We start from the raw sequence: 13,210 nt of genomic DNA on the forward strand, positions 1-13,210 counted from the left end.
CCAGAGATAACCATGTGTACTTCAATACAGCAAGAGTGGGGCACAGAGACAGACAGACTTTAGAAGGGATGCAGATGATGCTGGGATTGCTAGGATTTCCACGGAATTCTGCTGTGCTTTACTTCGTATGGGTTCCATGCTGGGGGGCGGCATGGTGGTGCAGTGGTTAGCACTGTTGCCTCACACCTCTGGGACCCGGGTTCGAGTCTCCGCCTGGGGTCACATGTGTGTGGAGTTTGCATGTTCTCCCTATGTCGTTGTGGGGTTTCCTCTGGGTACTCCGGTTTCCCCCCACAGTCCAAAAACATGCTGAGGCTGACTGGATTTGCTAAATTGCCAGTAGGAGTGCATGTGAGAGTGAATGGTGTGTGAGTGTGCCCTGCGATGGGCTGGCCCCCCATCCTGGGTTGTTCCCTGCCTCGTGCCCATTGCTTCCGGGATAGGCTCCGGACCCCCCGCAACCCAGTAGGATAAGCGGTTTGGAAAATGGATGGATGGGTTCCATGCTGCACAGCACTGCACTAATTATTTCATTAAAATATATTTTGACCCCCTCCTCAGTAAGTTGTTTTAAGGCTTGTTTTGAGAAGCGTTACCTCCTTTTCCTAATTCTGCTCACCATTGAGCTTTTGTTTTTTCCTTTTTACCAGGAAGTAGCACCACATTTTGATTTTTATATTTTCAGCAAATAGATTAATTAATTTTGATCTTAATTTTGTTTAATTTTTTGTTCCTGTTATCAACAGTCTGGGATTTTCTCACATGGAGGCTGGGGAGGAGTCAACAATGTACTGCCTAAGGTTTATTAATTCTGGAATAACGAGGGGTTTTGGGAAATGCACTTAGACCACACTCATTCTTTACCTACATTGTTCTTTATCTTGTTCATTATTCGCCAAGATCGACCGCTTTCAGGAAAACCACCCCAGATGGACAAAACACGCCATTAGCTTATGCTAGTTGCCCACTGACTGCCATAGAGAAACGTTATTCTCAAATAGAGCGAGAGGCTCTGGGATGTGTCTGGGCCATAGAACACTTTCTGAAGAACTTATGGGGAAGTAAGATCACACCACAAACAGACCATAAACCATTCATTACTGTGTTCGATCCAGATAAAGTAACTGTCACCACCACGAAGAGAGAGACCTGGGATGAGATCACATTATTCTGAATACACGCTTGAACACATTGCAGGAAAATGTAATGTAGCATATTCTCTTCCTAGACTACCTTTGGTAGTCACAGAGGACAATGAGTATAACGGCACATGCATGGAAAGAGCATTTTCCGTTATTAAAAGTGAAATACCGCCCCCGACAATTGACGGAATCAGACAAGACACAGAAAATGTGACACATTGAAACAACTGATTTTAATCAGAGATGGGACAATGGCCTAAACTGATTACACAGGAGTTGAAACCATACAGAAGATGCTCAGATGAGTTTAACACACAAAGGATTGACTTTGAGAGCACACAGGATTGTGCTTCCAAAAGGTAAATGTAAAACAGGCCTTGGAGACAGCGCATGAAACACATCAACGAATGAAACAGTCATTCAAACCAAACGATTCTTGAGGAAAAAAATTCTATTGGCTGAACTTGGATATTGACGTTGAGCGAATAATCAGGAATCGCAATGCTTACATTCTGAATCTACCATTTCTGGAAGATCAACCACTACAACCATTGGATTTGCCTCCAAAGCCATGGATGAAGTTGGCCGTAGATCTGGCAGGTCCATTACATAATCAGTACATACTAACAGTTATAGATTACTACACATGTTACCCGGAAGCAGTAGTCTTAGACATATCACCACAAATTGTAATTAGAGAGCTGATGAAAAAGTCTTTGTACAGTTTGGGTGCCCCCTACAGTTAGTTACGGATAGACAGTTCGTTGCCAACCTCTGAATGATTTCACAGGTCTTCTAAAAGCAAACACTTAAAAGGTATCTCCATATTACCCCAAGGAGTAATGGCAGGATCGAACATTTATATCACAATCTAAGACAGCCTTCAGAGCTGCCAAATCTGAAGGCAAGAATTGTAAAGAGGAACTGCCAAAGATTCTTACGGCACATCGCACAACTATCCACCGAGCGTCGGGTGAAACCTCAGTTTACCTGATTTTCAGAAGGGACACACACACAGCTTCCAAACTTGGAGAATGAAGAAAACAGGACAAGAGATTAAGACACCGTGATGAATACAAAAACAAAACGATTGAGTACGCAGACTAGAAAAATGGAGCAAAAGAACACAACTTCATAACAGGAGACATTGAAGTACTCGCCATGTCACACGAAGAAACGTCTAACACTTCCTTTAATCTGATGAACACTGAAAATGGAACTCTAGCCATCAGGAATGTCAAACATCTTTGACACGCATCTCAGTCACTGGAGTTCCACATCCCCGAACCACTGACAACTCGTGGACATTATTTTTTTTTTTTTATCTCCTTAGTTCCTATAGTCACAATATTATTTTTAGCTAAGTGGAATTTTAAGTTGAAGGATTTTCATTTGAAAAGTCTGAAAAGGCTATACCTTTCATGTTAGAACTATGCTGGAATGTAAATGTGTTTGAGAGAAAAAAAAATTAATCTACAAAAGGGAATAAAGTTAAACAAAATCGTGGGAAGGCGAGAACAAAGAATGGGAGCAGGAAGAAGCCAGACTGCATGTGTGTGATGTTATAGTTGACAATAAAAGACAGATCCATTTCTTTATAGGACAGCACAACATGTCATGATAAAATATTGCCACAATAGACAATCAGTATATCTAGTTCTGTGTTATTTGATCTTGAAACTATGCTGGTGGTGTCTATTTGGAGATGCACAAATCTGCAGCAGAGTTAACTTTCATACCATGTTGACTTTCACACGCATAACTTTCATGTGTACTTTCATACCCACCGCCATACCACACTAATCACACTCATGTGCACACAACTGCTCGTCACGGCACATTACTAACAGTGACAGAATAACAGAAATGGTATATTAAATAAGGAGAGTGGCAAAAATCATCTTGTGATGGAAGATGGAAACGAACATATATGTAACATTTCATTTTTCGTCGGTGGATCGTCATGATGGTGAGAATGACCCAATACTGGCACAGCAGTCCACCACCAAACAGTCATAAGCAGAATAATACAGCCGATTTCAGAGAGGCTTACAATGTAAACGAAATAAGCCGTGTTCCTCATTTTGCTTGTTGCGAAAATCATTGAGGGCGTCACCCCCCTTTTCATGCTTGACTAATTAATCACACTTCTTGCACAACTGTGGATTATGTGTGGTGTGTAATGTGTTTATTAGGGAAGAAGACACTGAACACAAAAGCAGTTTCTTGACTTAAGTACTCGATAGGAGGATCAACCCCTCAGGCTATTAATATGAAGTTATTCAGTCTGTTATCACTAAAATAGCCTCTACTTGTCTATCAGTATTTTCATCTTAATTTGTGTTCTTCTCTAAAGAGCACAATTTACAAAGGAAGGCAGATTTTAGCTCTGATCTAATCAACACACACACACACACACAGGTCAGCAAGGCGAGGCAGCGGCTCTACCATCTGAGGCAGCTAAGGCGGTTTAGGGTCTCTCCTGCTGTCCTTAAGGCCTTCTAAGCAGCTGCCATATACACTGAACAAAAATATAAACGCAACACTTTTGTTTTTGCTCCCATTTTTCATGAGATGGACTTAAAGATCTACAATTCATTCCAGATACACAATATTACCATTTCTCTCAAACATTTCTCACAAATCAGTCTAAATGTGTGATAGTGAGCACTTCTGCTTTGCTGAGATAATCCATCCCACCTCACAGGTGTGCCACATCAAGATGCTGATCTGACATCATGGGTAGTGCACAGGTGTACCTTATACTGCCCACAATAAAAGGCCACCCTGGAATGTGCAGTTTTGTCTCACAGCAAAATGCCACAGATGCCACAAGCATTGAGGGAGCGTGCAATTGGCATGCTGACAGCAGGAATGTCAACCAGATCTGTTGCTCGTGCATTGAATGTTCATTTCTCAACCATAAGCCGTCTCCAAAGGCGTTTCAGAGAATATGGCAGTACATCCAACCGGCCTCACAACCGCAGACCACGTGTAACCACACCAGCCCAGGACCTCCACATCCAGCAGGTTCACCTCCAAGATCGTCTGAGACCAGCCACTCAGACAGATAATGCACGGCCCCATGTTGCAAGGATCTGTACACAGTTCTTGGAAGCTGAAAATGTCCCAGTTCTTGCATGGCCAGCATACTCACCGGACATGTCACCCGTTGAGCATGTTTGGGATGTGCTTGACCGGCGTATACGACAGCGTGTACCAGTTCCCACTAATATCCAACAACTTCGCACAGCCATTGAAGAGGAGTGGACCAACATTCCACAGGCCACAATTGACAATCTGATAAACTCTATGCGAAGAAGATGTGTTGCATTGCATGAGGCAAATGGTGGTCACACCAGATACTGACCGGTTCTGAGTCCCCAGACCCCCAATAAAGCAAAAAACTGCACATTCCAGGGTGGCCTTTTATTGTGGGCAGTATAAGGTACACCTGTGCACTACCCATGATGTCAGATCAGCATCTTGATGTGGCACACCTGTGAGGTGGGATGGATTATCTCAGCAAAGCAGAAGTGCTCACTATCACACATTTAGACTGATTTGTGAGGAATGTTTGAGAGAAATGGTAATATTGTGTATCTGGAATGAATTGTAGGTCTTTAAGTCCATCTCATGAAAAATGGGAGCAGAAACAAGAGTGTTGCGTTTATATTTTTGTTCAGTATAGAACATCCTGACCATGAGCATCGCATCGCGGTTCAGGAACTGCTCTGCCCAGGAGTGGAAAGCCCTGCAGAAGGTGGTTAGAGCAGCTGAGCGCTGCACCAGGTCTGCCTTGCCCTCTCTACAAGACACCAGCCGCTGTAGGACTAGAGCAACAAAAATCTCCAAGGATCCATCCCACCCCCATAACTGTCCGTTTCGCCTGCTGATCCCAGGCAAACGGTTCCGCAGCCTTATGACCAGAACTAAAAGGTCAAAAACGAGCCTTTATCCCCAGGTTATAAGGCTCCTAAACCAAGACAATACTCAATAGCCCTAGGTCTCCCACTGGACTCTACAGTGACTTCAGTCACTGTAACACTGACATCACACTGTACATGTGCCCATTATTCCATCAGCAATGTTTGCACTCAGTTCATACTGTCTATAATTGTCAGTACATTTCTCAGGTCTCTTGCACATTGCGCTCATATTGCACAGCACAATCACTCTGATGTCACTTATGTATAGATTATGTACAGCTGAATATATTTCGTATTTTATATTGTTATCACTTATATTTTATATCTTACTCTCTTTTCCCCATGTTCCTATTCTCTTATCAGGCACAGCTGGCCGGAGTGACCAGGGTTACATTTCACTGCATGTTGTGTGTGTACAACTGAATCCCTCAAATCTTGAATGAATGACCCTGGGATTGCAGATAAAAACTAGCCTTTCGGCTAACTGCGCGATATTTACAGAGTTGTTAATATACTGTATATTTTCCCTGTCAAACAAATAAACAGAATGCTTTTCATTAGATGTTGGAACGTGGCTGATTGCTGCCATTCAGGTTGGGTGTGATCAGGTCCCCGTCTGAGCTTGCGTGACCAACCACTTCACAGTCACGTCTCTTACAGTTGTACAGAACACCTCCAATAGAGCAGAGTACTTGAACACCCGTAGTAATTACAGGAATTGGCCACGTAAGCCACATGCATTGACGACACAGGTGTGCAATTAAGCAATCTGCAACATCAAACCACAACACGGAGTCGGGGGGGTCAATCAGAAGAGAAGTCAGCCTGGCACCATCATTGGACACCTTTCCAACAAGTCCGTTCTATATATTCCAAACCTGCTATAGCTGCCCTGGTCAACCACAAGTGAAGTGATTGTGACACGGAAACATCTATGAGCAAGTTCAGCTGCAGCCAGCAATAGGCGCGGCTTATTTAGGCAATTCTTATAAATAGGTGTGCCCACATACTTTCAAAGTTTATCTTGCCTGCAAGACTGAAAACGTGTTCTACCGGTGCAGAGGAGGCAGACACCCCACCTCTCCCGGAGATTCCGGGAGTCTAGCAGTCAAGCATTGGTTATCAGCCCTGCCCTGGCCGATGCCCCTCACCTGCCTCCCCGAAAGGTAGGATGTCTGGAACGGATAGGTATTGCAATGCAAGTTCTGTAAAGTGAATGAACCGGTTTTGGTTTCATTTCCAGTATTGAAGATCAGACTCCACCTTGTGAGCAATGTGGTTTGAATAAAACAAATTATTCTGCACAAATACACCGATTGGCATTTACACAACAAGTCGATAAACGATCCTGCTTACCCAGTACCAGTTAAACCAGTTAAACCATGCACTCACAAATAAACATCATTTCTCAAAAGGAAGTTGTTATATTTAAATATTTATCATTTCAAAATTAAAGGAAAACATTTTCATAGTTCTAAAGATTACGTGACATTAATCATCCATCAGTTTTATGACAACACTTGTCCTATTCAGGGTCACTAAGGTCTGGAGCCTATCCTGGGGGCTACAGGTGTACGGCAGGGAACAACCCAGGATGGGGCACCAACCCACTACAGGGCACTTAATTATCTAATATTAATCTAATTAATATAACAAAAATTTAACTTGAAATAAGTTTAACCTCATTTACTCCCCTTCACTGGAATAATCCATCTTTCAGCCATGCATCCTGGTCTAGGTTAGAAGGCGACCTGGAGCCCACAGGCTGCACAGAACACAAAGGAGGCATCATTCATAATGGCAAACTAAACGTGTGCCTTTGGATTGCTACAGGAAACTGCATCCAGAGGAAGCTTATTACATGAGAACATGCACACTCCATGCAGACAGCGCAAAGGCAAGATTCAAACTGCCACCCTTGGAGGCAACAGTGATGTGTGTAAAACAGAATATTACACATAATTGCTTATTTCAAATACTACTCATTCACCTATGAGAAGTATTTGACTTCAAACTTAAATTATGATGCAAGCACTTAATGCATCGTTACAGGGAATAATAATTACCCGACATTACATAATAACATGACTAGGTGTCAGACGACGTTCATTTTGTTTGTTTGTATTGCATTTTCATAATTAAAAAGTGCAACACCCACATTTTGTAATTACCAGCACAATATGTAATAATTACAAAATTCACTACATATTTCATTCAGGCTCTATTACAAAAACATGTGACAGATTGTAAGATGCAGGTGCTACCACATAACGAAGAGAATTATTTTGTTATTGCACAAGATGTTTTTACATAATCCACTAATACTCCACTTTCCTGTACATGACATCTGAGCCATTTAACTTTTAAATACCCTGCATGACATTTTGCTTTTCATGAACAAAGCCACCTCCTGACTGAACAAAATCCTGCTGCATACTTTCTGTTCATTGGCGTTTAATTGTCGTTAAGAAGGACTAAGAGCATAATGGGTCGACCAGACCTGCTCAACCATGGCAATTACTGATCATTCACTCACCTGGAGCACAGCTGTGGCGTTTGGAGAAAGGTATGGGCAGGTCCTCCTTGTCACCATAGGAAGACCAGCAGGGCATCCACTCCAATGGGGCTATTCACAGGCCTGCAGTCTCCTCGGGGTCCTCCTCCGGCTCAGTGTCACTCAGGTCATTGTCACTTACAGGGGTCAATGAGACGGTTATCCACAAGCCACCTGTGTGCACACTGGAGCACTGGGTGGAAACGAGAAACAAGCAACTGAGGAAGAGAGCACAAGCCATAATACTGAAAACAAAGGGCTCTCCCAAAAGGCTGCTGGACAGCTTGAGGAGTCCAGACATTCTGTCACAATATCAGGGAAATGCAGGAGTGGGCATAAGAGCATATTGTGGAACCAAACAGGATAAGCATAGTGTAAGCCACATGGGGATCAAACAAGGGCAGTACTGACCAGACTAAGGAGCACAGCCCTGGGAGGCACTCTTATGCATCACTAACGAGGGCACAGACAAGGGGCAGCTTGAGTAGTGAAGTAGACAAGGGATGAAATGAGAGGTAAGACAAATTAGCAGCAGGTGTGGCTCGTTAGCCAGAAGAACAAGTGGGCAGGAACGCAGGACATGACAATTATAGATGAAAGCGTCATAAAGAATTAATAATACATAATACACGTGGCTATAATGTTATGCATAAATATTTATGGTGTTTTATTAATACATTGTTATTTGTTATAAATGTGTATATAAATGACTAAACACGTGGCCTTAAGTAAAGTGTCTTTTTTATTGCACTAAACTGGGGCAACACTCCCATTTTCATTGTGTATTTAATACAGTGACAATAAAGCTTCTATTCTATTGTGTTTGATTCTTTAGCACAGAAGAATACAACTGAGATGTATATTTAAAATATCTTACAATATTGACGCTAAGAAATACAATAAAGCTGACAGGGAAAACTGTTTGATAGCTGTGCACGATAAAGAATAACTATTTCCCTGGGCAGTGTTTATATTCACAAAACAGTGATGCCGAACTTCAAGATTTGAAGAGGAGGGTATCAGTGGCCTGTACTACGAAGCCGGTTTACTGGCTTATCGAGTTAACTTGTCGGATTTAACGTACCAGTCTAAATGGACTTCATATTAGTTCACTTACATTTTGGCCAGACTACCTTAAATCCGACAAGTTACCCCGATAAGCCAGTAACCCAGCGTCGTAGTACAGGCCACTGATCTTAATCAGTTGTCTATATGATAAATTTGTATAAGTATGTATATGACAAGTGAATCGCCTGACTTTAAAATGTTTTTTTCCGTCTTTTTATTTAAACACAATGCCTTAAATGTAATTGCAGTTATATGCTATTTTCAGTCCTGTTCATTTATAAAAACATCTCGCAAGAAACCCATTCCTCTAGTCTGTAAAAAAAACTGGATAAAAAGTAATATCTCAGCTACCGGGTTATGGCTGTAACAAGGAGGCGACTATTCGGCTACGGGAGTAACTAAAACAATAATTATTATTACAATCACATCATTATTATTAATAATTCCTACTATTAGAGGCGGTGAAGAAAGTACGGGTCCATGGCGAGACCCGGATGTGAGTGGGCGTGTCTCTTAAAATGGGTCTGTCCAATAAGAACTGCAGGCGGAGATTTAAACCTCAAACGCGATGCCTGGGTGCTGATGGAGTTTCCCGTAATATAAGTGCGGTAAAATTAAATCTGTCAGTTGATGGCGTACGTGTTAATACAGTGTCGGCCACATTCACTGATTTTTAAGTCGAAATCGCTGTGATAGTGTTCGTAGTTATTGCGACGTTTTATTTCATCTTATTTTACGCGTCATTTATTTGCAGCCAATTTACCAAACCGTGTGATTCCGGCCCCAAAGCGCCGTTAACATGAATTCGTCAAAGCAGCCGGCGCAAAGCCGACGAAAGGCGAAGAACGGCGATAAAAACGAGCCCCCGACCAAAGACCCCGCCGTGTGCTCGCAGATAAAGCCGTGGATTAAGGGGGCCAATGCTTTCCCCACGGGGAGACAGTTGCCCCGCACCCCTCCAGCGTCTCAGAGGGACCGGGGTTCGCTTGCCCCAGCCCGGACACCCGAAGGACCGACGGTCTGTAAGCAGCCTCGCCAGACTGAGGGGGGGAGCACGAACTACCCAGCGTCCGCACATGGAATAGATCGGGTATGAGGTGTCGGTGCCCTTCTGTCTAAAAGGCTCCACTTTTACTGGTAAACATCAGTAAAATCAATATCGCACAGGAAGACTGTTACAGAAGCTCCGTAAGGGTATAAGGAGGTTTATTTGCCTCTTTTATAACCCACTCCTCTAGAATTGTTGTGCACCTGCCGCAGAAGAGGTGCAGGGTGGAGGCGAGCGGGAGCACAGAGTCCGGAGGCACAGTACGATCACTGCCGCAGGTGAGTTGCGGGAACCCCCGGGTGACGTCACAATCACACGGTCCAGAAGGCTGTCAGCAGGGAGGCATCCAACGTGATTTCTCATGGACGATTCCGATTGCCGATTTTTTTTTTTTTTTTTTTTTTTTTTTTTTTTTTTTTTTAATGTAAACAGGCAAATTAGTCAATTCCTGAACCGATTGCAGATTTTGTGCTTTTTTTTTTAAAGAAAGAAACTAAATGAATAAGAATACATCTCAATACAATCCGTTTTTCTCTCTAACAGACTGAATAGGCTTTAAGCGGGAGAAAATGTCTAGCCATGTAAAATTGCATTAGCACGACAAGAAACATAAATGTTGCGTAATTATAGCATCGGCAGTTTTTAAGTTGTTACATTATTAAGTATTGTATGATTTCAAGATATAAAGCAAAAAAAGGTCTCAGCCTTGTAAAATGGCATAAAATCAAAATAAACTAATTTTTAAAATGTTACATCAAGTCACGTTTAGTGCAATGAGTGAAGCTCAAAGTGCCTACAGCAGTTTTTTTTTTATTTATTTAAATTTTGTCAATATTTTAATAAATGACTCCTATAGAGAACTATATTGCCTTTTGTTGCCACTGGTATTTGCTTTATGGCTCTTTAAACCCAGTTATTCTTTACAAAAAGAAGCATTTCAGCTTTATCACAAGCTGTTGGTTTCTCTCATTCACCACCTGAGACGCTGAGCTTAAACGTTCGCTGTCTACATTCGTGCAGATGGTAGACGGATAAGCTCATGCCGCTTCAGCAAACGCGGGGAAAGCGGCGCTTATCTGTGTGCGTGGGGCGTCCACTTGCAGAACACGGACTGGCTGAAACAAACGAAAAACCAGCCAGTTGCTAGTCAGATATTGGGAGCAACAAGCGGCTGATTCAGATTGATGGCTGGTTGACCGGTGCAACCCTAGCTGTCAGGTGGTGCACTTCACACCAGTCAGTGATAGTGAAAATATCAACCGCAACCTTTGACTCCACCATAGATGCACATGACCCATGCATATTCAGCACTGGTTAATTAACAGTACACTGGCAACTGAAAGGATGCTGGACCGGATATAAATGAGAAACTTCCATTGCTCTCCTTCGTCCTTTTTTCATTCTGCCCTCTCTCACTGCAGTGCAGCAGAATGAGATGAATCTTGAATGCTTCATCAAGGGCATGCAGGGCTACCAGTGGACTGCAGAGGACCTCGAGTTTGTCGAGCGTGCTAAAAACGAGAGGCAGGTTCGACAGCTGAAGGTGAGATGTGAATGGTTGGGCTGAGTAATCGATAGCGTTGAATTGTGGCATTTTTTTGGAGCATCTCTTGTGGGTTTATGTGTGGATCAAGTGTCTATGATTTAGGCAGAGTTATGCGTGCTGCTGAAGCAGCTTAAGGACGAAGAGCAGAAGAAAGATCTTGCCCTGGCCATCAGAGACAAAGTGCAAGGAGACCTGGCCCAGGTGAGATTGTGAGCCAGGCCTTCACGTCCAACATCAGTGCCTGACCTCACAAATGCTCTTCTGGATGAATGGGCAAAAATTCCCACACACACCCAAAATCTTGTGGAAAGCCTCCCCAGAAGAGTGGCAGCTGTTACAGCTGCAAAGGGGGACCAGCTCCATACTGACGCCTATGGACGTCATAAAAGTTCCTATAGGTGTAATGGCCAGGTTTCTAATACTTTATACACACTGTATGGACAAAAGTAATACTTATCGCCTACAAAGCTCTTCATGAACTTGCTCCTTCCTATCTAACCTTCTTTCCCACCACAGGCTCATACCTTATGATCCTCAGTTTGCAGTTCCCTCTCGGTACCTAGGCTTAGGTTATCTCCAGTGGGTGGCAAGGCATTTTAGCGTTGCTGCCTCAACACTGGAATGCACTGCCACAGTGCCTGACGTTCAATCTATTTCAACTTTTAAGCTTCAGTTAAAAACGTATCTTTAAGGAATGTTATAATGCATCATCAATCAGTTTGCAAGGTTGACTTGGAATTGGGCTGCCCTTCTCCAGTACAAACATGCACTGGAAAGCATCCTTGTGTGTCAGCAGGGCTCCATATAGATACGTTTTATCATAATTATTACTACATGTTGCACAAAATTTTGTAGCATATTTTGTGCAGCTATGTTTGATGTTTCAGCTGGCTGACTTTGATCGGATCCTGCAGCTGGGTAGAGACTTCCTCTGCAGGAAGCTGCCAGCGGCTGAAGTCGAGAATATGGACTTTGAATCTGTCCTGGAGCGTATTAGAGCTGCAGACATTCAGTCTGCCACGCGTGAGGAGCGGTCAAGGCTAGTGGGGCTGGAGGAGAAGCTGTCCAGGCTGCAGCAGCTCTGCAGGTAGGCTGGGTGCAGTCCTGGTGCAGGGTTCCTGTCTGAGGATGTGGGAGCAGTGTTGGGTGTGCAGATCGATGCTGCTCTAGGCTTCCTGAACTTTCAAGTAAACAAGTATGGAGCTTCTTCTCCATGAATGATTCTTTGTTCCAAGAAGTAATTTGCTTGGTGTACTAGAGCATTTTAATGTTTCTGTACATTTCTTAGCAATGAAGAACATCATCGTAAGGAGATGGAAAGTCTCACCGACAAGATCAGTCAGAAACAGGTATAGAATCACATCACTGCTTGTCTTCATTTGCAGTCGTGCTGAATTCACTCACGAAATGCACGTTTCTTTCAAACCAGGCAAAAGTGGAGGATTTGAAGAGGGAGGTATCTGATCTTAAGTTGAAGATTTCACAAGCAGAGGTGACTTGCATGTCATTATTACTTGTAGACCGCCCTGGGATGGGTTGGTAAACATCAGGTTCAGTTTGTTGCTGGAATTGAGGTCTGTATTTATGGTCCTAGGAGACGTTGATAGAGACCAAGACTCAGGTGGCAGCACTAAAGGTTCAAAAAAAGCCACAGAAGGAAGAAGAGATGGACATGACCAAAGTCCTTAGACGCTCCAAGAGGATTGCATCGAGGAAGGAGAAATTTCTGGAACGGGAGGCCATTTTGAAGAAAATACATGCTCTCAAGTAGCTCATAGGATCATGTTTGTCCATGTAATTAATAAAAATAAAGGATTTTCTATGTTTTATTCAACCAGTTTTGATGTTTCTTTTGAAGAGTAGCTGCAGTTCTCTCGTACTGCTTTCAAATAGCCTGCACTACCAGATTACCACACAAGATGG

General features: G+C 43.0%; 1 protein-coding gene across 2 annotated transcripts; it reads left to right on the forward strand.

The window, feature by feature from the left end:
- The first annotated feature begins 9,249 nt into the window (after window positions 1-9,249).
- Window positions 9,250-13,121, forward strand: si:dkeyp-34c12.1 (uncharacterized protein LOC570187 homolog). Of its 2 annotated transcripts, none has more exons than XM_048999366.1 (8): window positions 9,250-9,783; window positions 9,932-10,019; window positions 11,163-11,284; window positions 11,390-11,488; window positions 12,175-12,374; window positions 12,576-12,636; window positions 12,717-12,779; window positions 12,882-13,121. In XM_048999366.1, the coding sequence occupies exons 1-8, from the start codon at window positions 9,493-9,495 to the stop codon at window positions 13,056-13,058; spliced, it is 1,101 nt and encodes a 366-aa protein (XP_048855323.1). In that variant the 5' UTR covers window positions 9,250-9,492; the 3' UTR covers window positions 13,059-13,121. The 2 variants fall into 2 exon arrangements, with proteins under 2 accessions (XP_048855323.1, XP_048855324.1); XM_048999367.1 differs by having other exon boundaries at window positions 12,885-13,121.
- Window positions 13,122-13,210: the final 89 nt, after the last annotated feature.

This window comes from Brienomyrus brachyistius, unplaced genomic scaffold (genome assembly GCF_023856365.1).
Source record: "Brienomyrus brachyistius isolate T26 unplaced genomic scaffold, BBRACH_0.4 scaffold44, whole genome shotgun sequence".
Taxonomy (NCBI): Eukaryota; Metazoa; Chordata; class Actinopteri; order Osteoglossiformes; family Mormyridae; genus Brienomyrus; species Brienomyrus brachyistius.

Bases quoted from the DNA above. Each gene is read 5' to 3' on its own strand.
- si:dkeyp-34c12.1 (XM_048999366.1), top strand. From the start codon at position 9,493: ATGAATTCGTCAAAGCAGCCGGCGCAAAGCCGACGAAAGGCGAAGAAC. The intron at 10,020-11,162 runs GTGAGTTGCGGG...CTCTCACTGCAG, and splicing joins CAGTACGATCACTGCCGCAG to TGCAGCAGAATGAGATGAAT. The intron at 11,489-12,174 runs GTGAGATTGTGA...TTGATGTTTCAG, and splicing joins TGCAAGGAGACCTGGCCCAG to CTGGCTGACTTTGATCGGAT.